This window comes from Pezoporus wallicus, unplaced genomic scaffold (genome assembly GCF_028554395.1).
Source record: "Pezoporus wallicus isolate ANWC-B61680 ecotype Strahan unplaced genomic scaffold, APGP_CSIRO_Pwel_v1 contig_8721, whole genome shotgun sequence".
In the NCBI taxonomy this organism is placed as follows: Eukaryota; Metazoa; Chordata; class Aves; order Psittaciformes; family Psittacidae; genus Pezoporus; species Pezoporus wallicus.
Genome location: NW_026635692.1, coordinates 1798037 through 1821424, shown reverse-complemented (window position 1 = coordinate 1821424; position 23388 = coordinate 1798037). Strand labels below are relative to the sequence as shown.

General features: G+C 43.5%; 1 protein-coding gene across 1 annotated transcript in view; it reads left to right on the top strand.

The window, feature by feature from the left end:
• Positions 1-13904: 13904 nt before the first annotated feature.
• The window catches only part of MYH15 (myosin heavy chain 15), a 48866-nt gene continuing 39382 nt past the window's right edge, over positions 13905-23388 (top strand). The window contains exons 1-7 of the mRNA XM_057397333.1: positions 13905-14006; positions 16790-16935; positions 18040-18143; positions 18673-18816; positions 20392-20548; positions 22108-22135; positions 23054-23147. Coding sequence (XP_057253316.1) covers positions 16845-16935; positions 18040-18143; positions 18673-18816; positions 20392-20548; positions 22108-22135; positions 23054-23147 — 618 coding nt within the window. The 5' untranslated portion in view covers positions 13905-14006; positions 16790-16844. The remainder of the gene's footprint in view (positions 14007-16789; positions 16936-18039; positions 18144-18672; positions 18817-20391; positions 20549-22107; positions 22136-23053; positions 23148-23388) is intronic.

The window sequence follows — 23388 nt, the reverse complement described above, 5'->3', positions numbered from 1 at the left end:
CCTGTCTAAACTGTGGAGTAAATGGTTTGCTTGCCATCACATAGGTACATTGTGGTGAAGCCTCCTGTCATACTAATGCAGCAAGCAATTACTCGAATCTTAAAATAGTGTTTTGTTTCCCATTTCTGACTCATACAGAAAGGCAGCTTCTGCAGCAGAGTGGAAAGGGGCATGCAGACAGCAGCATCTCCTTCACCACCTGACTTTGCCTTCCTCCCCACGCAGGCCTTTCTCATATGCAGAATGAGGCAGAGCCCCCAGGGGAAAAATAGCATCTAATCACATCACTGGAAGCAGAGCGCTTACACACGCGCAGGTGCTGAAGCGAGGTCGCACAACCTCCAATTTTAGTTCTATTTCTGAAGCCTGGAGTACTCAAATGACATTTTTTCCTTCCCCCTTTCCCTCCTGTTCCCAAGCCTTGTTTATTATAAATGTAACTACTCCAGGCCCGATGATAGTGTCATGTTTATTCATAACTTGGTGAGCAGAAAGGACGGAAGCTAGTCCCAAATTGCAGATAGAATTTTATTAGCTTACCAAATCCGCACACAAGGAGGACTGCAAGTGACCACTGCTAGAGGGTGAAAAGGCTTTTGGCCAAGTCCTGAGATATGATTCTGCAGGAGATGGTTTCACTGTTTGATGGGGGGTGTGGGGGGGTGATAGTTAATAAATCTCATCTATCTTTCCTTAATCCTCTGTTGAGATAAAACTGGTATTTTATGTCATTAAGCCTCAGGTTAGAGGGACCATGTTTAACACGTCACTGTTCAAATTCTGTAAGAATCTTAGCATCATGCGTGCAGTTTAAAAAGCTCCTACAAACAGCCACGGATAGCCAGGACAGAGGAATGTTATTACCCCCACAAGCTAAGAAGCAAGGGGTGGCATTACAGAAACTGGATTGTCCCTTTCCCCTCCCCAGAATTCTTCCATTTCTCAGAACTTGAGGTAGAAAGCGATTAGAGGGGAGATAGGAGGAGTGGTGCTAATCTTTGAGAAGTATTTTCCATTTGCTGCAGTGTCGAAGTGTGATAAAAATTTAAAGTCAGGTAGCTGAAGCCTGGCATTAGTCTCTGTCTGTTGTTCAGTGATAACGTTTCCCTGGATTTCTCCCAGACTCATTAAGCATCATCAGTCCCAGGCAAATCTAACAAGGACGTGTGTTTGGATGAGAGTTCTGCAGGCCTGAAATATGAAAGACCAATCGCACCACTGATACAAACCAGCAGGGTTTTGTTGGATAGTTACAATGGTGCCTCACAATTTAGGGATTCAGCTAAGGGATTTTGTGGGCTGCTGTGCCAGCTGGGCTCTGGTAACTTCAGCTCTTGTGTATAGCCCAAGGTGAAGTTAAACTCTGCAATTTAGGTCAAACCTGTTTCACTGCTGTCAAAAACAAGTTGCTTTCCATAGTTCATGCACATGGCCAGCTTCCCCTTCGATAAGGTACTGAAAAATCACAGTAGCTTTCAGCTGCTTCTTACTCTCTATGTTTTATTCCTCTATGCAAAGGTCTCTAATGTCTTTAGCATTTCCAGAGGAAGGAGGTGGGATTTTCCTTTCTTTCAGCAATAGGTCTGTACTCTAAGCTACCATCTGAATTATTCATTTTATATGTAAACACCACTATTTACTATAAAGAGTGCGATAGCTGAAGTAGTACTTGCTCCATGTCCTTTTGGAATAATCTTTGCTGCTTGGCTAAGTTCTTCACGATACACATGTATCTTCCTTCTTTGCAATGTTTTTGTCTCTGTAAAGGATAAGAAAGAATGTGTTTATTTTTACCCATTTAGAAAGGGATAAAGCTTAGATCAGATTTGGGACTTGAGTTCAGCATTCGGGTAGCAACACTTGCAAAGGCTGATCTAGGGAAGTGAAATTGGATTTTGTTATCTTGTGTTAAAGGCTCTGGTATGCTTGTGTCTTTAAAACATTAAAAGCTAAATGTCCTCAGATTCAACATCCTTCAGGCAGGAGAAACGCTAATGTGGATGCTGGCTACAAACCTACTTTGCTGTGAAACTCCATCAACTCATTAAAAACGGTTTTCCAACACCTTAAAGCTATTAATACCTTGACTGGAAAATTTGGTTTAGAGATATTACTGCACATCAATGTTGCATTTTTAATAACCCTGTTTAGCAAAGGGAATATTGGCTGGTTTATATAGACTCAAGTGGGTCGATAAGTGGGTAACAGGGCATGTGACATGCTGGAAAACCACTGACAGAACAATAACCAAGGTCACTCCATGTCATTTCTGCAGAACTGTGGAGCCAAGTCTCCCTTGCCTACTCTTCCAAGCAGGAGAAATGTAAACTCCTCGTTGTAGATCCATGCGTAAGTGGGTTGACTTCAGAAGAGAAGGAAGACTCAGTGGCGGGAGCTGGTTACTATGGCTATATGCATTACTCACTCTAAATGGCGAAATCAAGCCGACAGTCATTGTATACATTAACTATATTTGTATATGAAGGAAGCTCATTGCCAGCAGCTGTGTGAAGGTGTCATGCTAAAAATCCAACTTTGTTCATGCCAGTCAAGGACTTAGTGACTTTCATGCATTTAAAGCAGTGCATACTGAAAGCAGGAAAACTTATGCACTGTTGTATTGGGTCCTTAGTCCTCCTTAAGCCCGTGGTTTTCTGTATGGGAAAGTGACCTCAGTTTCCTCACCTCTGTGCTCCTAGTGATCTTATAACAGCCTGGGTTGGAAGAGACCTCAAAAGTTCATCTTGTCCAACATTCTGTGGGAAAGAGAGCCTAGATGAGATTATCCAACACCTTGTCCAATCACACCCTAAAACTTTCCAGTGATGGGGGCTTGACCATGTCCCTGGGGAGGTTTTTCCACTAGGATGGAAACAGCAAGTCATGACTGGAAATTACAGAGATGCTAGCTGGCCCAGGCTCTGGTGCACAGGGTATGAGAAAAACAGCTTCTGCCCATGCTGGCCTCAGAGTCCAGCTACTGACTTGTGCGACTGTCAGAGCCACTTTTCCCTTGCCAAATGTCATTGGAATCAGTTGGTGAGAACAAAAGTAACTGTTGATGGGGAGAGATCTACAGTGTAACCACAGCCCTATTTTTTTTTTGTTGCTGGCTACAAATTTAAAGTAAAATATTCCATCTTTCCTTTGGAAGTCGTCCACTGAGGCTAGTGTTCCTGTGGGGTATCTAGCAAATAGAGGCTGCCTTATTTTGTTGCAGGGTGATTGCCAGAGCTGGGTGTTGTTTCCTCCTTTATACAGTGCTGCACAAACAGGTGAGTGTTTAGTAAGTGTTGGGGGGGGTTAAACCAAGTCTATTGCCACCAAAGGTTCTGGCTAATGTTCTTGTCCCTGTCTCTAGTGCCCAGATTCCCATGTAAGTGGGAGCAGTGGACTTGGATATTCTCCAGTGATGGTTTGTCGCTTAGAGACCAAACTGATGGAGCACTTCTATTACCTGCTGTCAGCTGTGATTCCGCCTGTTATGGCTGAAGAGGTTTTTGCACTAAAAGTAGGTGCTGAATCTTTAATCCTAACAGAAAATAGAGTGTATTTGTTGTAGGCATTAAGGCTTGCCTTTTGAAAACGGACTGGATTGCTGCAATCTGCAAATCTTTTAATTAGCCTGAGTTCAAATTAATTAAAAACTGTCATTTAAAGAATTAGGCGTTTGTGGGTTTTACTGAGTTCTGAACAATCTTAATGGAATAAAATGCACTTTGAACTTCCCATATAATTAAAATAATTGAAATCATCTGCCTGCATGTATATGAAGAAATCAGCTAATAATTAAGACAAGTTATTAGTGATGGTTGTATTTAATGTTACATATAGAGTACAGCTAGGCTAAAAGAATCTTAAATAGGTCCACCGTGATCTCGGAGATAATGCCACTTACTGTCATCTTCTGCACTGGCTGAAATGCCACTCTTATTGGAGAGACAGCACATGCATAGACTTTCACCAGTGGATTAACTGTGTTATTTAGCTTCAGTCTTTAAAGGTTCAAATGCTCCATGGTTGAGTGGCTTGCATGTTTCTGCTTGAAACGTCCCCCATGCCCCTGAAACCTTGCCTGCTGGTGGGAATGAAGGAGAACCACAGAGAAAGCCAGAAGCTTGGTGCTGATAGGGCTCAGAGAGTGGGATCTCTGCACCATTCCTTTGTATGTGTTCGCCCTTTAGGAAAAGCCCTAAGCCAGTTCATCTATTGCAAATTAGGAGCCGAACCTGTGAGTGGAATGGGCTGTTTTGAGGCGCCAGTCATGCAAAATAGGTGCAAGCCTCTTTAGAAGACTGGCAACCACTGGTTTTCATGCCTCTCCAGTAGCCCTGCCCTTAAAATAGAGCTCTGCTGTTTGCTCTGCAGCTCCAGAAGGCCAGGAATCTTGTGCAGGAGCACCAGCTGGTTCTCCTCATTCTGTCTCCACGCAGCCCTTTTGAAACAGGAACTTCCTGAAGAGGAGAAAAGAAGAAAAAAAATAAAGCCTGACAAAATGAATGAGAGCTACTGATTACTGATGAGTCAAAAAGGTGGAATCGGAGCTTGTAGGAATACAAACACGTGGATACCTTAGTCATAGCTCGTCTCCACTACAAAGTGACATTAAGACTTTTGGAACTCCCTAACTATTTGCTGCTTAGTTTAGTTGGGTTTCTTTTTGTCTAATCTCTTGATTTCTGGATCAGTGTTTCTTGGTTGGAGGCTAATGGCAGCATCATTATCATATTCCTAACTGTAATTCTACCCTTCGTGTGTATTTTTCTTCAGGTTGAATACACAAATACTGGGCTAGATTTACTTAGACTGGCTCATCAGAAACACTGTTGATGTAGGAGGATGGTATATCTTAATAATCTGTTCCTATCATCAGTTCATGCAGAATTTTCAGCTTCTATTTTATTTAAGGGCCCTCCTCCTTTACGGATAGGAATATTCTCTCTTAGCAAGTGCTGGGTTCCTTTTCTGGTATCTCAGATCTCTAAAGAAATTCTGAGAGACACCACAAGTGCTGGATCTTGAGAATGAAGAGTTACATGTCAGTGCTTAATACATTTTTTCAGGTTGTAAAAACATCCAAGGTAGTGTGTCCATGCTGTTGTTTCAGTGGGGAGTTTATTTTGGGGGAGGAGGCGGTGTCTTTGGGGATAGTAATGAGTAAAGAAAGAGTAAGATTGAAACGATATCTGCTAATTATTCTTTTTTTCTCCATATATGGCTGTCTTGTAACTGCAGAGCCACAAGCAATGAACTCTCCTGGTGCTCTCCTTCCATGTGTTTCGTGGGAGTCCAAGAAGAGAGTGGTGAGGAGAGAAATGATGGGCCAGCTCCTAGATTATCTTGTGCTTAGGTAAGGGCAGGGAGAGAAAGGAGGTGATGCTGAGGAAAATGACCTCATAATATGGATAAGTTAAGGCATAGCTGAATGGTTGGTATTTGGCTTGCTTCTTGAATGCACACAGTTACAAGCAACCCTCACATCTGGCTGAGGTCCTTAAGTCCTTATGTGTGCCCTTGCACACATGCTCTCCTTGCTCAGCCCGTTGCTGCTGAGCTGGACAGTGGAAGTCAGACTTGAACCCTATCCAGTGAAAAAGCACTGTGCAAAAATATCTTTCCTTTGTTAATACCTTTTCACTTCTGGTTCTGATAATGGTGGTGGGAGGCACTTGTTCGAGATAGCTGGGTTAAAGCAGGCATTGCTGACTCCCAGAGAGCTTGGCAATTGTGAAGGCACTTGGGCAGCCCTTTATCAGTGGTGTAGTGTCAGAGGCCTGGAACTCAGCTTGGCAGAGCCCCGTGTGACATGTCACACGTTGTTACTGCTAACAAACAGGCTGTGGTATGGGGAATACAAAAAGAGTGGGAGATTTCATTAGTCTTTTCAGAGCCTCCTTCCCATAAGCTGTACAAAAACGCTCTTTCGTACTTTTTTGTTGTGTTTTCATGAGCATTAAAAGCCCCACCTTGAAGGTGTAGTCTGAAAGACCATGTCCTCTCCAGTTAAAATTATTTGGGTGTTCTTTTCTTTGAACTTGATGCATACTCCAATCAAGTTGGTAAGACCTGTCTGCATTGCATGGGTATGGGATAGATTTGGTGCCTGCTGTTGCATTCAGTTGTATACAGCATTTGGTTTATTATTTCTGGGGAATGGGTGTATAAGTCTGCTCTCTGATTCTCTCACTCATTGAAATAAATTCTACTGATGGACCTCACACTCCAATTTTCATGCTTTCTTTGCACCGAGACACAGACACTCTGTGTGGCAATAAAAAACTGTTAAGTAGTTCAGGTGCATTGAAGTGAGTTTTCTCATTGCTGCAAGTAGCTAAAATTCAAGTCTTTCTCCAGTGAAGAGTAAGCCAAATATTTCTGCGATGTAACTTGAGACATAGTGGGTATTGCTATTATATTTGAATGTGTCTACCTGCTCTGTTTTGAACACTAGTGTTATTGCTCCTTATACTTTCAGTATCTAAAATCTATCCTTCTTGTTCTTGATTCAGAATAAACTGGCCATTAGTATTTACCCAGGTAAACTTTCCTCATTTTAAACCAAATAAGGGTGAAAGAGGTGACATATCTGGTGAGAAGCCCATCCTCACACGGAGAGGAGCGAGTCTTGCCAAATTCTCACAGATCTATTGCCCTTCGATTTTACCTGGTCCAACATGACCATGAGCAGACTGCTTAGACCCTCTTTGAAGGTATCAGCTTTGTAACTCCACACAGAGAAAGCAGTGGGAATTAAATGCCTCATTGGTTATATACATGTAGCCCCTACCTTTGCTTCAGCCAGCTTCCCTTTCCCATTCAGTTATAGTTGAATGCAGGTATCCAGACCATGCTGGCAACACAGTGGATATAATCTGCACTTAAGCTCTGCAATTCCTTCTCTATGGTTCTGGTGCTCATTGGGGTGAGGATGTGAGGGGAGACTTTTCTGCTCTGGAAAATCCCTGTTCATCAATTGCAATACAATAAGAAGGACGAGAGTGTCTACCAGAATCAGTGTATCTTGACAGGCAAGTGGCAGAGTAAACCAATTTAAGAAATCAAGCTTCCTTTCCCCCAGCCTGCAGTTTATTTTCATACCCCAAAAGAACCTTTATTTTTTGTCAAAGTTCTGGGTTAAGTTTTGCAGCAAAGCCTTCTGCTCTAAATTTTGATTCTCTGAAAAACATTGGGGATGGTTTTTAATATATGTGTGTGTGTAGATGTATTTCTGTAGTTGCCCTACAAGTTATTGTTAGGATCCCATTCTCTCCTCTGGCAGAGGCAAGACACAGGCACCAGACCTGCAGAACAGCATCCAGAAAGGTGAGCAGAATGCTTTCTTGTGAATAGATTTGCATAGATAGAGGTTGCTGCTGGAGAGAAGTTTCTGTGGGCCAGGCTGGATGGATCAAAACTTGATGTTTTCTGTTGAGTGAGCTTTGATGCAAATCAAACGAGTTAGGCAGCTGCACTGGTGGTCCTGTCAAATGGGCTGTTCACTGGTTTCATGCTGCTGAGCTATTGGTATTTAAAGCAAAGCTTCAGAGGCCCCCGCTGCGGCAGGGCATATTTCCCATTCTTGCTCGGTGTTACTGCACCGGTCCAGCTTTACATCATCATACCAGATGTGCTATTTCTTTTCTTCTTTCCCTTTTCTTTTCTAGACCATTGTGTGAAACCGAAGTGCCTAAAACTCTGTATGTGGCAGGTACTTTGGCTCTGTGCAGTAAGCCTCAAGCATATCTTCTGGGTTTTTTCCCCTCCCTATCTCCTTTGGGTTTTTTTTTTCCCGTAAAGACGAAATATGTATTTCAATTACTTAAATAAATTAATTCTGTTACAACAGGATTAGCTGCTGCTGGGAAGTCAGTGGGACTCTAAGGGGAGTTATGCCTATAACCTCATTAGAAATCTCAGCTGCTGCTCGCTTGTGCAGCAGAGGCAATGCCCAGCTGACCTCGGCACTCATCTCTGCATGGGGTTTGGTCTAGACGTGTAGTGCAGCCTTTCTCCAAAGGGCTCTGGGTTTCTCTGGGTGGTCCAGCATGGCATTTTCTCTCACCCTTGCCTCCCTCTTGTAACTCCGACTTCCCAAACAGTGCTGAAGCAGTGGGACTTTGCAGGAGCCCAGTGTGCTGCAGCCCCCCCCCTTTCTGATCTCTCCCTGCTGTGCTTTTTCAGAAACGACTCTGTGGTTAGACAAGATGTGCTCCTCCAGCACAGCTGAAATGCCCTGTGCAAAAAAGAGGCTGAGTCTAAAGTGCTGCGGGGGCTTTGCCGGTGGCAGGATTTCAGCTCTAGCGTCAGCCTCTGTCTCACTGGTGCTGAGTCTGAGTAGCAGGAGTCTGGTGGAGTGAGAGTGAGGAGAACAGCAGTGGTAGAGGCTGCCATGGCTCAGCTGCCACGGATCCATTCAGTAGGTCTCCAAGGGAGAAGTTGTTTTTATACAGTATTAAGCTCTGAGTGTGGAGCATCATAGCTGGGAGGGGAGAGCTTAGAAAATCAACTTGTTTTCACACTTTTGATTCTATATATGTGTGTGTATATATGTTTAGATATACACACAGACATATAAATATATATGCATGTGTGTGTGTATATATACTTATATGCATACACCAGCAGTTGCTGCAGAACATTGCTGCTGGAGAGAAGGATGTCATGTCCATGTTTGGAAGTGTTTAAATTTGACTGATGAGAAGCACCGAGTCATTTGACCATGTGAGAAGCACAGACCTGTGCTTTTCTAAGCTTATGGCAGAAAATAATACCTCTGGAAATAGATTTTCTTTAGAAACTGGCCTTATTTTGTCAAGGAGCTTTGCTGCCTGAGCTTCCTGGGGGAAGTGACCAGCCCTTGGCTTACAGAATGTAAATGCTGAAAACCTCACCGTTTACTTCCTTCAGTACCTTCTTGCTATTTAGTGACACGCCAATCACATTGGGTTTAATCTGTCAGCACTGGCAATGTTAATAAAATATCCCCCCATGGTAATTATTTCACCAATTAAACTGTCTCTGCATTTCTTAGTAATAGTCTGCAGTCAGCATCAGGGAAATGCAGATCCTTGACAGAAAGCTGAGTTATAACTCATAAGGAAAAACAAGTTGGAAAATTGCTTGTGTCTAAAAAGGCATTAATGTTTTCCTTCTTTTCTTCCTTGCCTCCTGGGGAAAACAAACCTCCACAGCAGCAAACCCCGGGCGATCAGCCACGACTGGACCACCTCTGCACATACCTGAAAGGCAGGCTCTGAATCCTTGAGGATGAAATGGAAAGCAGGCAAAGAAAGGCAAGTTGTCTTGCAGGAGCTTGGCACTGTGAGCTAGAATATGTTGTGTCTGAAGACCTAGGAGTGTTTTAGGGCAGTGCTGCCTATTGAAATGGAAATGTGGTTTTCTGGCAGCTTGAGCAGAGAGCATGCATCATAGTTAAAGGCTGAAGTAGGGGTAATGAAGTACCTTGGTTTTGAAGCCAGTCTGTGTAATACAAACCCTAGAGAGATGTTTATGGATTATTCTTTTAAATTGTTATCCCCCCCCCCCCCCCCCCATTGATCAAGGCTAAAGTATTCTGACTGTTAGCTTCAGAAAGGCATAATAGAATTGGTGAATGGGCTATGGTAACTCTAATGACGTGCTGTGCAAATAAATGCTTGCTTGATGAGTGCTGAAAAGACTAACCTGAACTACTTACATACATGATTAGGGCTTTTAACTCCCTGCCTTCCTTCAGTGGTTATGGGTAATGCAGGGCTGTTTAAAGTGGAGGTGGGAAGCCAAAACTCACTAATGGCCATTAAGATAGGTGAGAGTTGGGAAAACTATGCACAGCAATTCTGAAAACATGCTGTTGCACACTCTTTGACCTGACAGGCATGGAGGGCTGCTCAATATTATTGGAGACTGAAGACTTTTCAGTCTTTTCAGACTGAAGCCTGAAGACGGGATGGGGGAACATCAGCTTTTGGAGAGAGAAGGGAGAGAAGGCACATGGCAAAATTCTTCTTTCCCTTTTCCGGTACATCTCCAGAGTGGAAGAGCTGAGGCCATTTATTCGGTTAGGCTCACTTTTTACTGTTTTCATCTTCCTACTTTCCTTAGGGTCGTGAGTCAGTTTGAGATTGATTTATCAGTGCTGCTAATCTGCTCTCAAAGCCCTGTCAGTCTTGCTCCCAGAAGCCGAGCTCTCCCATTAAAACCCTGACCTATTTAAACGTTCTTAAGATACCATAATGATCAAATGTCAGCAGGGGAGAGGCAGCAGTGACAGCTCTGAAATGTTTATTATCCTAGCCTGGGTTAGGAAGGGAGCATGCCGATGCAGTCCGGAGCTCGGCACTTGGCACAGGATGAGAGCTGGGGGCCGGCTGGCGCAGGGATGGATGCTGCTCTGCGCTACCAAGCTAATGGCATCGGCTACTTGCCTCTTGTGGTTTTGTGCATTAATTCTCCACAGTCACTGGTGGTTTCAAGCTGTTCAAAGTGGGAAGTGGTATTCTGTTTCAGGGGTCTGCATGCTAATAGCAGTAGATCATGGATTTCGGTGGCTTAAAAGGCGCTTAAAACATTTTTGATGACTTAGAAATTATTTCCCCAGGCATGCCTGAATGAGACAAGATGCTTTCCCATAGGGAAATTTAAACTTCCTTTATACTATACACCACATGGTTGCTATCAGCAAAGAATTAGTTGGAGGAAACTATTTAAAACGATGATTCTGAAAGGAGATTGAACACAAGCTCCCGCTGCCTCTTCAGGTTGCAAAGGCTTGTGTCCACTGCCTGGCCTGTGCACTGCAGCAGGGGGAGCACAACAGCTTGCAGAAACCTGAAAATCCCCACTTCTAATAATGTGAATCGAGCTGTCATAAACACACTTTAAATGTACTGTTCAGTGCCAATTTTCCTAGCCTTTAGAGATGTAGCGGAGTGCAACTATATTTAAAGCTAAGCTTCTCTCCCCCTCCAGTTTCTCTTTGGGGCCTCAAAGGCTTGAAGAACTAAAGCATAATTCTTCACAAGAGAAAATGCATCCCTTCATACAAAATGGCCCCAGGTTTGCTGCTGGGTATGATGTTCACATTTTTCTTCTGCTAAAACTATTCCCATATGGATAGCCTTTCTCTTTCAAAAAGCATCTGACGAGATCATTTTGGCTCTTTCCCTTTTCTCCTTTAAATGGAGACTGCAATAGCAGCAGGGACCAGTGATTAAAAACAAGCAACCACCACCTCAAGGTAAATAACAGGTTCTCAATCTCTTTAGGTGCACCTCATGGAGGGTTAGTCTGTCTGCTTGCTTATAAAGCAGTCCGAAGGATTCTGACTCAGAAGATGTTTTCTCTGAGCATCTGTATCTTGAACTAGCATCCTTTTATCTTGTTGATCTTGCTTTTCATGAGTGCCAGGTTATTGCAGCGCACATTTTATTAGTAGTCTAAAGGCCTCCTTTTGTCAAAACACACCTGGCTGGTCAATCTTTTTCCGAAGAAAATAGAGGGGGTTCATAACTGGGCTTTTACAGATCCCAGATGCCAAATTTTCTATATAAGACCACAATATTGACACTATCCATGTCTAGAGCTGATAAACGTTATTGCATTCCTTTCCAATATGTAATGTTATTAAAAATAGGTTGGTCACAAGGGCCTCTTATCGAAGTCCCTTGTTTCCCTAGAAACAGTGACCAGCATTAACCTTTCTAAAAGTAGCCCTTGTGAGAGACAAATGTCTTTAGTTGTCAGTGTCACCAATTTAATCTAGGGGAAATGTGCTGCAAATTTTGGTGCACATTGAAAGAAAGCAACTCAACCCCAGAAAGGCAGAAATAACATGTGCAGTCGCAATTCACATCAGGCTAGCAAGGAAAAATAGATTGATCATGTTTGAACCAGTGCTGGCTGTGTCCCTTTCTAAGTGACACCAGCACTGAAATTGCATTGGCATCAGCTACGAAACAGTTGTTTGCAGCCCCAAAAAAGAAAAGGGAGGCGTGGGAGTGAGATTTTGGTGTTCGTAAAGGACTGATGAAAGCTGAATATTTGCAGAACAGGAAAAATGTGATAGCAGCACATTTGTACAGAGATGCCTTCTTCTAAGCAAAGTACATGATAATAGGAATATTGTGTTCGGAAGTAAAGCTACTGGCAATGTGAGAGAGGAGCAGGAAGAGGGGTATCAGCATGCTATATCCTCGTGGCATTGAGATAATCATTTTCTTAGTCTTCGCATCAGATTAACAGCATCTATAAATCTTGGTGATGCATGCAATTTACCTTGTTTCAAATCAGGAGTGTCTGCTTGAGCGTTTCACCATCACTCACCATTCACCTCAGGAGCCTGAGATTACTAGCTCTGTTTTCTGTTTTGTCAGATATAAAGCAGAAAGGGGATGAGTTAGATCCTATATCAACATACATCCGTGTTGTGGGGCACAGAGCACCTCCAAAGGAGCAGGCTGGGAAGGGTGGGAAGTGATCTGGTTTAAGGAACCAAGGGAGAAGAGCGCAACAGCCATTCAAGTGCTGGAGTGTGACAAACAGCACTCATCTTCAGCTCAAGTGCATGTTCCTTTCACAGATATATCCAGATTAGGACTGAAAGCTTCACCCCCAGCTTTAGGAGAGGTCTCTCTCCTCAACTTAAGCCTGTCTTGAGATGTGCATGTCTCTAGTAAAGCCATAGTGATTCTTTGTCTCTTGGTTGCGTTCCCCAAATGCTAAAAATACCACGTTGCTAAAGCACCCAGGTCCTCAGACCTGCCACGTCCATCTGCTCCCATAAATTGCTCTGCTTCTTACAAACCTGCTTTGTCCGTGCAACCTGTCGCTGTCCAGTCATCAGGAAAATGACTTCCCAAATAGCAGACTCAATACGCAAACATTTTTCTTCTTGCCTGGTCACAAACCAAACCATTTGCTCTTGTGGGCATCAAAGAATTCAGTGAAGCTGTGGGTAAGCTCTCTCCTTGCCTCCCTTTTCTTCCTTGGAATTGAGCTTTATAAAGCCCTGATTCATTGTTCTCCTTTGTGGCTAACAAACATTATCCACAATACTTATTTTTCCTTGTGCTTTTATATTCAGCTTATGCTAGAACTGAAAGGAACCTATATATACCCATGGTGGTAAAAGCAGATCAATCTGCACATGTCAGTTGTTTGGCTATTTATGGGTTGAAGTGAAATGAAACCTGAGTTACTTATGGAGCTGGTTTTACAGGAAAAATGAGTTTACTATAACAAGGCCAGACATTGCCTAAACTCAGTCTTATAAATGAGTTTCCTGAAGCAAAGCAGTCACTAAAATTGATGCCTACTTTGTTCATTATCTGTGATTCACTTTCCAGGCAGAATCAATATACTTAATTTATTCACCGTCCTGCCTTGTTCATGAACTGGGGAATACCTGCGTATCCCAAACCTAAGCCTATAGGCTTGGCTTTTAAACCTCTGGGGCCCAGGAAGGGATTTAAAGCACTTGACTGGGATGTGAGAACCCACATCCTAGCTTTGTTGCTTGAAGGCAGTTTGGCTCATATAACCAAATTCCCTGTGTAACCACTTGTCCCTTGTGCAAGAAGCTTTGATTTTCAAATTCTAGGGGAGTTATATCTGAGAGTATGAGTTTCCACTCACTCAACTCCTCCCCCCCCCCCAAAGAAAAAAGCCCATGGTAATTAAGTTGTAAGGCACTTGGAAAAGCAACACTTGCCCCTGTGAAAACACAGAAGCAGGAAAAGCTTCTTCCATGAAGTCATGGAGCAAGAATGGAGTGGCAAGGAGCGTGCCGCTCCCCACTGACATTCCTGCCCCCCTCCCCTCACCAGGGCGCAGCCACACGTGTCCCCTCCCCAGGCATTGTCTCCTCACTCGGGATCCAGCAGACAAATATAGGCATGGAGGAAAACTGCAGATGCCTTTGAACAGTTATCACCAGTGACCTTGAGATAGGGGCATATAAAGTCTGGACCAGGCAGAGCCGTGACACTTTCTGTGTGCTCTCCAGGGTGAGTACCAACCTCTCTCACTTCTAAAGGCGGGTGGCCAGCTGTGCTCTAACACTGTACCGTGGGTTTGATGTGACTAAAGTTTTCATGTGGCTTAAGGCTTTAGTAGTAATATCACTAAACATATAATTTATGCTACTCACCCTAGGATGCTGCTTGAATGCTAGGATAGCAAATACATGTTTCCTCTCTAGCATTAGTGCATTCATTTAGCCAGCTAGAATAACCGCTCAGGCAAGTGTCAGGTCCCCTGTAATTATGCATTGATTAGCCAGTACCTGCAAATCATGTTTTCTGCCTTCTCTATCATCTGGAAGAGGTGATGGCTTATGCCTTTTGCAATTTTAAGCAGTCTCCTGGTCCAAGGAGTTTTTTAATCCAACCTGAGTTACAACTCTTGGAGAATTACTGGGCTCCCTTTCAAAGACAGGCGATTCCTGTTGTTGCTGTTGAAGATGAGCCCTTAGCACTACAGTAGCTCTTCAAACAGCCCAAGCAAAGAAAGACAAGGAGCTTCCTTTCCAAGTCTGAATGCACCACCAGATTATTGGTGGTCCTGGGTGTGCCACTTAACTTTGTGTAACAGTAGCGGCTTTCTACAAGGAGTTCGTGTTTTCAAGGATCTTCCAATGGTCATCTACAAGGGCTGACTCTTCTTGTTAGCTAGAACAGACTGAAAGGAAAGTAAATGTCTTTAGCTCTGTCTTGTTTTTCCCTACCACACTGCCTTTTAAAAATAATACTATGACCATAAACTAAACCTTTCCAATTCTCTTACCTGGCAATGGATTTGACTCACTGAGTTCTCTGCACCCACAAGAGATGCGCTGCCTGGGCTCTGACCTCTGTCATAACTCCAAGCACATGAGACTGCTGAAGATAAAAGGTTTCTCTCCCTGTAGTGCTGCTTTACACCATCACTTGCCCCTCAATATATGGTGGGGGGAAGAGAAGAGATAAGAAGGTGATAGCTGAGTAACTGTCCCTAAGAGGTCTGCAAATGGAGCTAGGTTCAACAGAGTAGCTTAGAGCACTTTAGTGTATATCAGGACTTGTGAGAATCTGTCCCGACTCCTAGAGATTAACTCTGGAGTGGCTCCTCTGGCACTGGCATGTTTAATGGGAAATGGCATTTACATGCTCTAACGCTGTTCTGCTTAAATGTATGAACTGATGTAATTCCATTGCTCCACTAGAGCCAAGGCACGCTCCCCACGGGAGCAGACTTTGCCATGCTACTTTGGAGTTGTGCCTTCCATTGGGAATGTTGGTCCGCTCAGATGATGTTACAATAATTGCAGCAGTTGTGCTTATGTAGGTCCCGCAACTTTAGAAAAGGAGAAAAGTTAAGGCTATGAGTGAGGAAGAAAGTTTTTGCTGTACAGCAACAAGACAGAAGGTCTCGAGCTTGTATTGCGGGAGAGGGCTGGATGTAAAATGTGTGGCAGTTCTGCTGTCTTAGGGCTTTGTGTTCCCAAAGAAGAAATGTATTGGAAAAAACCCTCAACAAAACTGCCTGGGTTGATGAAGAGATTTTATCCCTACCAGGATTTTGTTAGAAAGAAATGGATTTAGATTTTGAAAGACTACAGTGTCTGCCTTGATAGGGCTCTTGAAAATTCCTCCAGCTGCTCTGGATACTGCACAGTAAGTGAACTAAGGGACGAGGCAATATCTGAGGGTCACTTCTAAAGCTTCAAATAGCAGTCAAATGGTGTCTTGATTGTAGAGCAAACAGATCTGAAACTCTTAAATGGTGTGTACATTTTAGCAGTGGATCTTTCTTTATGTGTTCTCTTGACAGCACCCTGAGTATTTTACATAGCTCTGTGTAAATATTTATATGTGCATGTATATAGAATAATAGATAAGTAAAAACATATCTGTATGATCACTTTAGAGACTACACAATCAAATTAATTGCTTGGCAGTACAAACCCAGCAAACTGGTCTCACTTTTACACCCGTGTTTCCTGTCCTCTCATGGTAAAAGGCTCCTAAACACCATGGCCTTGTCATTCAAGACAACAAGTGTAGGTATTAAGCTGGACTAATCAATCTAAAAGAAATACAAAGCCCTTGCATCAGTACTGCAGACACACTTGCTCTCTGCTATGCCTTGCTGCAGGGCTGCTGAGTTTGGAGGTACCAGCAACTTGGGAAGCTGCACCGAGCTATGTCAGTCCTGGTTTTTCTAATGTGCTAATTCATGCAAGCAGAGGAGTGTGCTGCAGGTAGCAGAGCTGTTTCCAGCTCCAGTGCTGGCTTTCTCCAGCAGGAGCGTGGGCATACATCCCTGGAGCCACATCCAGGGTGTAGCTCACACCCTTGCAGCAGTTCTGAGTTTGCAGCAGGGAAGCCTTGCTCCATGATTCCCAGAAAATGCTTGCCTGAGACAATGCTTGAAGTGGCCCAGTGGCATGGCCCCAGAGAGATAAAGGGCCAGAACAGGCCCCTGCTAAGTGGTTTTTAAAATCAGAGCTTCAAATGTTCCTTCCTGCTCTTAGGCACCATTTGTGCCACAAGGAAGAGATTAAATTCTCCAGTGGAGATAACTGTGACCCATGTCAGTGTTTTGAACTCCCCAGGATCTGTCTGGCTTCAAGTAAGCTGAGCCAGAGAAGGATTTAACTAAGGGTGCAGCATAGCCCCAAATCTGTGTTAGGTATTTGCGTTTCAAATCAAACATCACTTTGATCAGCCTCCTGCCACATTGTGCTGTTTTGTGTTGCCTCCAATTGTCATGAAAGAGGTTTATTTTCCCCCCTCCCTTTCTTTGGCAGACCAGCTCCTTTGCTTTTTCCTCTTTGAGCTGTGCCACACTGAACCCTTGCCAAGATGATGGACATGTCGGAATTCGGGGAGGCTGCTCCCTACCTCCGGAAGAGCGAGAAGGAGCTGATGATGGCGCAGACCGTCGCCTTCGATGGTGAGTTGTGGTACCCTTTAGGCTGCCAGTGGCTGGTTGAAGTGGATAAGGGTTTCATCCAAGTGTAGTTCTGGGAGTGCAGACCAAAACAGGATGCAAAGCCTCTGTTGTCCTTGCTGTACTGCCTCTGCTTGTTTTGAGGTAAGTGGTTCAACCATGTTCTGGTTTCTTTATCCTGCAAAGTGATTAAAAAGCCCCAGGTAGTAGTGAATAGAAATAATCTATCAGTTTATGGTAAGTAATTAATTGACTGGATTTAGAAGCAAGGTGTATTTGTACTGATCTGCTAAAGTGGGGATTACGTCTTTGTCCATCTGAAAGAGAAGCACCACACATTGATGTTCCTGGAGTGAAAGAGATTCTGTGGCCTGACTAGATGTCTCATTATGTTGTACATCTGTTTGATTTGCAGGCTGCATGACAATCTGATGTTAGCTTTTGGTTTCCCATAATCAATTTTTTTATGCAATGGGTTTATATGTGCCCTAAGGTGTCGTAGTAAGTATATATACAGCAATAACCACAGCATTTTGCTATTCAGAATAGTTGCTGTAACTAAAAACCTAAAGCATAGTGCAGCTACTCCACACTGTAAAAAGCCACATACATAACTCAGTGTGAGTTATTAAGATTTCTGCTTTTCAAGGCAAACCTCTGCAGAATGTGCAGGAATAAGGTTAAATCTGATGGCTGGCAGGCAAATAGTGTGGGCTGAGTTCCTCGCTCAGATCACAATTTTCTGTGTGACTTCTTAGCAAACGCCTTAATTTGGGCTTGGATCTCAGTTCCTCCATCTGCACACTGGTGATGATGATTATGGATTTCCCGTGGAGGCTGAGGCTTAGCCAGCACTGATGAAATATTTTGACACCTTGTGCTGGAAGGATCTAGAGGAAACCAAGTGGCAGTTTCAAAGGGCAGAGAACATTTGGGAGCCCTACACCTCCTGCTTGGCTAAGCAGCTTCCCAACACTGTGGATCTGCTGCGGTCGCAGAGGTTTTGTGTTGCTTATGCAGAGAAGTAACCCAGCAGTACCACTTAGGCAGGCATGGTGTTACTGTTTGATGCAAGGCTGTGAAACCTCCATCTCCTTATTTTCACAGGGAAGAAGAAATGTTGGGTTCCTGATGACAAGAAAGCTTATGTTGAAGGTGAAATTACAGAAACCAGTGGTGGAAAAGTTACTGTGCAGACAGAAGATGGAAGGGTACAGAGCTGGTTTTGTCTGATCTGTGTCTAACCAGGCTGGAGCAGCAAGCTCCAGAAATTAGCTGTCCTGCTTGAAGCTCAGTTGCCTGTTTCATGAAATGGTCTGTGAATGGGAAGCCCCGGTAGCTGATGCCATGTCAGAATGACACTCAAAAAACCACCAACGTTAAAGCAGCAATGCGGTGGGGGGTAAACTCACATCAGCCACTGCACAGCAGCAGGAAGTCTGTGAGTGGAGGTATTCCACCCAGCTAGTTCTGGCTTGGCCCCAAGGGTAGAAGCCCAGGCTGTAGCTAAATGCCATGTCTCCTTTTGCAGCCATACCACCATCCTCCTTGCTTTTATCATCTTGGCCTTCCCCTGTTCTGATAGCAGTGAAAACAAAGAGTGTCACATTCATAGGCTGGGTTTGAGCTGAAGGACTTCCTTTTGTGGGGGAAAACCCAACATGTTCTCCTGTAAGGTGTGTGAAGCAACAGAAAATCCCAGTGTTTTCCAAGTGTGGCTGTACTCCTTTGTTTTTGCAGACCCTGACTATAAAAGAAGATGACGTGCAGTCCATGAACCCTCCCAAATTCGACATGATTGAGGACATGGCTATGCTGACCCATCTGAACGAAGCGTCTGTATTGTACAACCTGAGGAAGCGCTACCGCAACTGGATGATCTATGTAAGGTTCATTGCAAGGGCAGACTTCACCCTTTAACATGTTGTTGTGTTCTTCACATTCAGTTTACAGCTTCAATAAGTCGTAAAACTGAGGTCTTGCTCATCTTTTTTTTGCTTGGAGCTGGCTTGTGCCTGAATACAGACAAAACAATGAATAAGATGGTGTCTTGTTATTGGTTTTGCTTGCTTGCCTAGGAGACGGATGTCATGGGACATATTTCCAACAGTCAAGGCATTGGAGAGACCTAGTTTATTTTTACTCTCCTAATATTAATCCATGCCAATACCAGCCATGGAGATTTCTTTGTTAAGAAACAATGCCTCAAGCGTAGAGCACACACATAACTTTTTTTAAGTATGAGCCTATCTTTAGTTCAGTAATTTTATTCCCTTCATTTTCAGTGCTGACATCTGTCTTGTTTCGCTCTGGCATTTTCCCTTGCTCTGTATCTTCCTCATGACATCATTAACATAATTTCTGTCAGCACCAGAACAAGCTTCAATAACATCTAATTTCATGAGGCCAAACTTTTGCTCTCAGTTTGCTGCATTCTATTGTGTCTGAAATCAGTTAGGGGAATCTATAGGTTTTCTAGCCAATCCCTGTTCTGGCTTTTGGTGTTTATCGAAGGAGTGAATCCAACTTTTTCCCATTTAAATTCTGATGGTTAAACATTTTCTGCATTCCTCTAATAGCCCCTCTAGGACAAGTATGGCCTAAAGCACTGCTTTGCTTGCAGTTCAGTATAGGTAGAAAATTAAATTTGGCATCTTGCCTTAATCCATTTACCAGTTGGGGTTTTTCTTTTCCTTGTAGAAAATAAGACCATTCTGGAAGCAGGTCCTAATGCTATTCTTAGAGGAAGATACCTGGATTTCACCTGAGACTCCACTGAGCTCATCATTCTATGTGCACATACTGCTTATACCCATGTAATAACTGGGGCTACAACTGAAAACTCATTCTTCCTCAGAATGACCAGGCCCCAGCTAACTGATATAGACAGCCCAAAGAGCAACTGAAGATAGATTTTTACCAACTGTTTTTCTTCAAAAGCTGGAAAAAGCTCTATAGCTTTGGCAGAATAACGCTATGAAGTTGTTTTCTTTTTAAACACCCACCAGATATTGCCCCAGAGTGCTCACATCAAATCCATAATGGGAGATTCTCCTCCTAAGAATGGAATTCAACAGGAAAGCTGTAACTTTTGTTTGTAATGGCTGTTTTCAATAGGAAACAACTCTTGGGGGCTAGCAAGGCATGAAATCAGACACATGGCCTCTTTGATGGTCCCTTGTTTTGATGAAGGGGCTGTTTTGGTTTCTGGTGGTTATCTTGAAAATACTTTTTCCCCTTTAGAAAACTGTTTAATATCTGTAGTTTTGATATCAATTGCCAGTAAGAAGTCACTTAGCAGACCAGTAGCTTTAGAAATCCGGATCCAAGGCTGAAATTTAGTTCAGAGTTCGAACTCAAATCAGAAGCTGGCAACTCCAGGTCCTCCTTGGTTAACTAAGAGTTTGTTTTTTATTCCGTGAACAGTTTTTGTTACTTTTGTTTTGTGTTCCTCTCTAGACCTATTCCGGTTTGTTCTGTGTGACTATAAATCCTTACAAGTGGTTACCTGTCTACAAGTCGGAGGTGGTTGCTGCATACAAAGGCAAGAGGCGCACAGAGGCTCCTCCCCACATCTTCTCCATTGCTGATAACGCGTACCACGACATGCTGCGTAGTAAGTGGCACTCTTTGATTTCAGATTTGGGTTTGCTTTATTTAGTTGACATCTCTGGTACTGGATGGAAGTTTGTGAGAGCTTTTGCAGTGTCCAACAAATGTGCACGTATATAATATGTCTATATACTGATATATATATATATATAACTTTAAGCTCCCCTAACTGTCCCTGTGTAGTTTTGGTAACAGTGAACTCTGCCATATGGATTATCTGCAAGGTGCACCAATTTAGCTGTCTGAAGTAGGTAAATCCATTTGTAACAGCCATGCCCCAAACACCAGTGAGTATTTTCCCAACCTCAAAACCAAACTTACTGTCCGTTTATGCTCAGTATTCTAGCACTTACAAGACATAACGCTTGCAAAGATTAGTGAAGGCCAGCTACCTAGGGTTGCTGCGCACACACAGAATCACAGAATGGTTTGGGTTGGAAGGGACCTTAAAGCTCATCCAGTTCCAGCCCCTCTGCCATGGGCAGGGATACCTTCCACTAGACCAGGTCGCTCCAAGGCCCATACAACCTGGAATCCACATCGCTTGCATGAACTTGCCATGGTTCAGTGTTGCGCTGACTGCCGAGGGTCTGGGCACCAGCCCTGTGGCAACAAACTCCAGATTTTCCTTTGAAATTTTCTCTGACCTTCAAGTTAATGGAAAAAAAGGAGTTTATCAGCAGAGGGCAGCAGTGATGTGCTCACACCAGGTCCTGCGAGGCAGCAGGGTAAATCCCAAAGGGAATGTGATAGGAACGCATCCTGCTATTACCTGGCTTTAATAAAGCGTGAAGTGCCGCAGCTGCGAAGGGACAGAAAGCACTGGGCAGAGGGGATGTGTGTGTGTGGCTGTAAAGAGATACTCTTTTATCAAGTAAGGGTGAGAAATGGTCAGGCTGCCCTATGGGTAGTCTGTCATGCTAACTGGAATAATTAAAAAAGAAAAGACAAATTTGGGCTCAACAGCCTAAATTTCAGCTTGGAAAGTGGCTATGATGTAGCATTTGCTGAACTTGCTTAATAATATATTAAGGTTGCAAAGTGTTCTAATAAATGCTTATTTCTGGCTCGGCCACTAATAGCAGGGACACCATGAAACTATAAAGCACATGGCTAACTAAAGAAGCATACGTATGCGTAGTAAGGAATGGCCTGTGAACAAACAGCGAATTATTTGGGGTTTAGTGTTTAGTATTCAGGTGTTTTAATATTGGAGGAACAGAAGACATAGTCAGGAGTAATAAAAGGAAGATTTTGATGGCAGGAAATTACTTTCTTTATTATAGTTTCCCAGACACCGGAGGAACATGACTGACTGACAGGTCTTTAATACTGACTTGAACAAAACACGAGCGGAGGATTCAGGGCAGGGCTAGAACTTCCACTGCCGGAGGTCAGACTAGGTGATACTGGAGTTTATCTTTCCATCTTTGCTTTGTGTGATTCTCTCCTGTCCTTGAAGGACTGATTTTGGAATAGTTGATATACATTTGCAATTATAATAAGCAATTTGTACAGCCTCCTAAGCCTACTAAGTTTGTATGTTTTCTCTCCCCTCCACAGATCGGGAGAATCAGTCTATGCTGATCACGTAAGTGCTTCTTTTGTGACTGATCTGAGACTCTGTTGCTGTGAAGAACTTAGAAGAAATAAAATCCTACCAAAATACAAGTTGTCCCTTGAAAGCTCAGCTAAATTGCCCAGAACTTGATCCAAGTCAAGTAACTGGCAATTTGGCAATCAGGTGGCTGTCTTGAACCCCATGGGAAAGGAATAGCTAAGGGTTTTATGGAGGCTGGCTCATTTCTGATCCCCTCTCTGGTGCTCATTCCAAGGAGGTGTGAAAACAACTCAGCAGGAAGTTAAAGAAGCCTCTTCTAGGGTTAGCCTTGCTGTGGCTGCCCTCTTCATACATGGAAGACTCCTATTCAACGTGGTTGCTCTTGCTATGCTTAAGAATGCTTGATTATGCTATGTTTAAGAATGCCATGTTTAAGAATGCTTGCTGTGTTTAAGAATGTTGATTAGGCACATCTAAAGGGAGGGAGATGACCAAGGTGGGAAAGAAGAGGCATGTCATTTACTGGCAAGCATGAAAGATGGATAGTTCTGCACAGTCCACATGTGCTCGTGGCTAATGCCAGCAAATCACTGTGGCTTTTCTGTACCTTATCTAACTCATCAGCTGTATATATGTATACCTCAGATCATCAGTCTGGGCGTTTATAACAAAACTTCGTGCCCTTAAAGGAAGCTTAGTGTACTAGATGTCTGACGTTAAGTCACATTAAGAATTAGTTGCTGCTGTCGTAGGCATTTGCCTCTTTGTTCAGTCAGTTTAATGGGATTTCAATGGAAATGGACAAACAACAGGCTGCAGAAATCAGTCAGTGATACTGAGAACTGCCTGTGTACAGTTCTCAGGGGAGGAGATGGTAGGACAGGAGGGTGAAAGGATGAGTTACAGCTGTTTGAGCAAGTGCCTGTGTTATCTTCTTCCTTCCTTTAGCGGAGAATCCGGTGCTGGCAAGACTGTCAACACAAAACGTGTCATCCAGTACTTTGCAACAGTGGCAGCCCTGGGTGAACCTGGTAAAAAGAACGTAAGTCTGCTGCTGGCTGTTTCATTTGAGACTCCCAAGGGGTTTGTGTTACATACAACTAACATCACAACTCTGCATCTTGAACACTGGACCATGTGCACACCTCAGCAGGCATGGTTAAGAAAAGCAACTGCTGGGAAAAGATACTGATGCTTCCAAACAGCATTACTGAGAGCATGCTGTTCTGAAAGTAGAAAGGCAATGCTCACTTGAACTTGCCAGTTCCAAATGCAGCAATAAA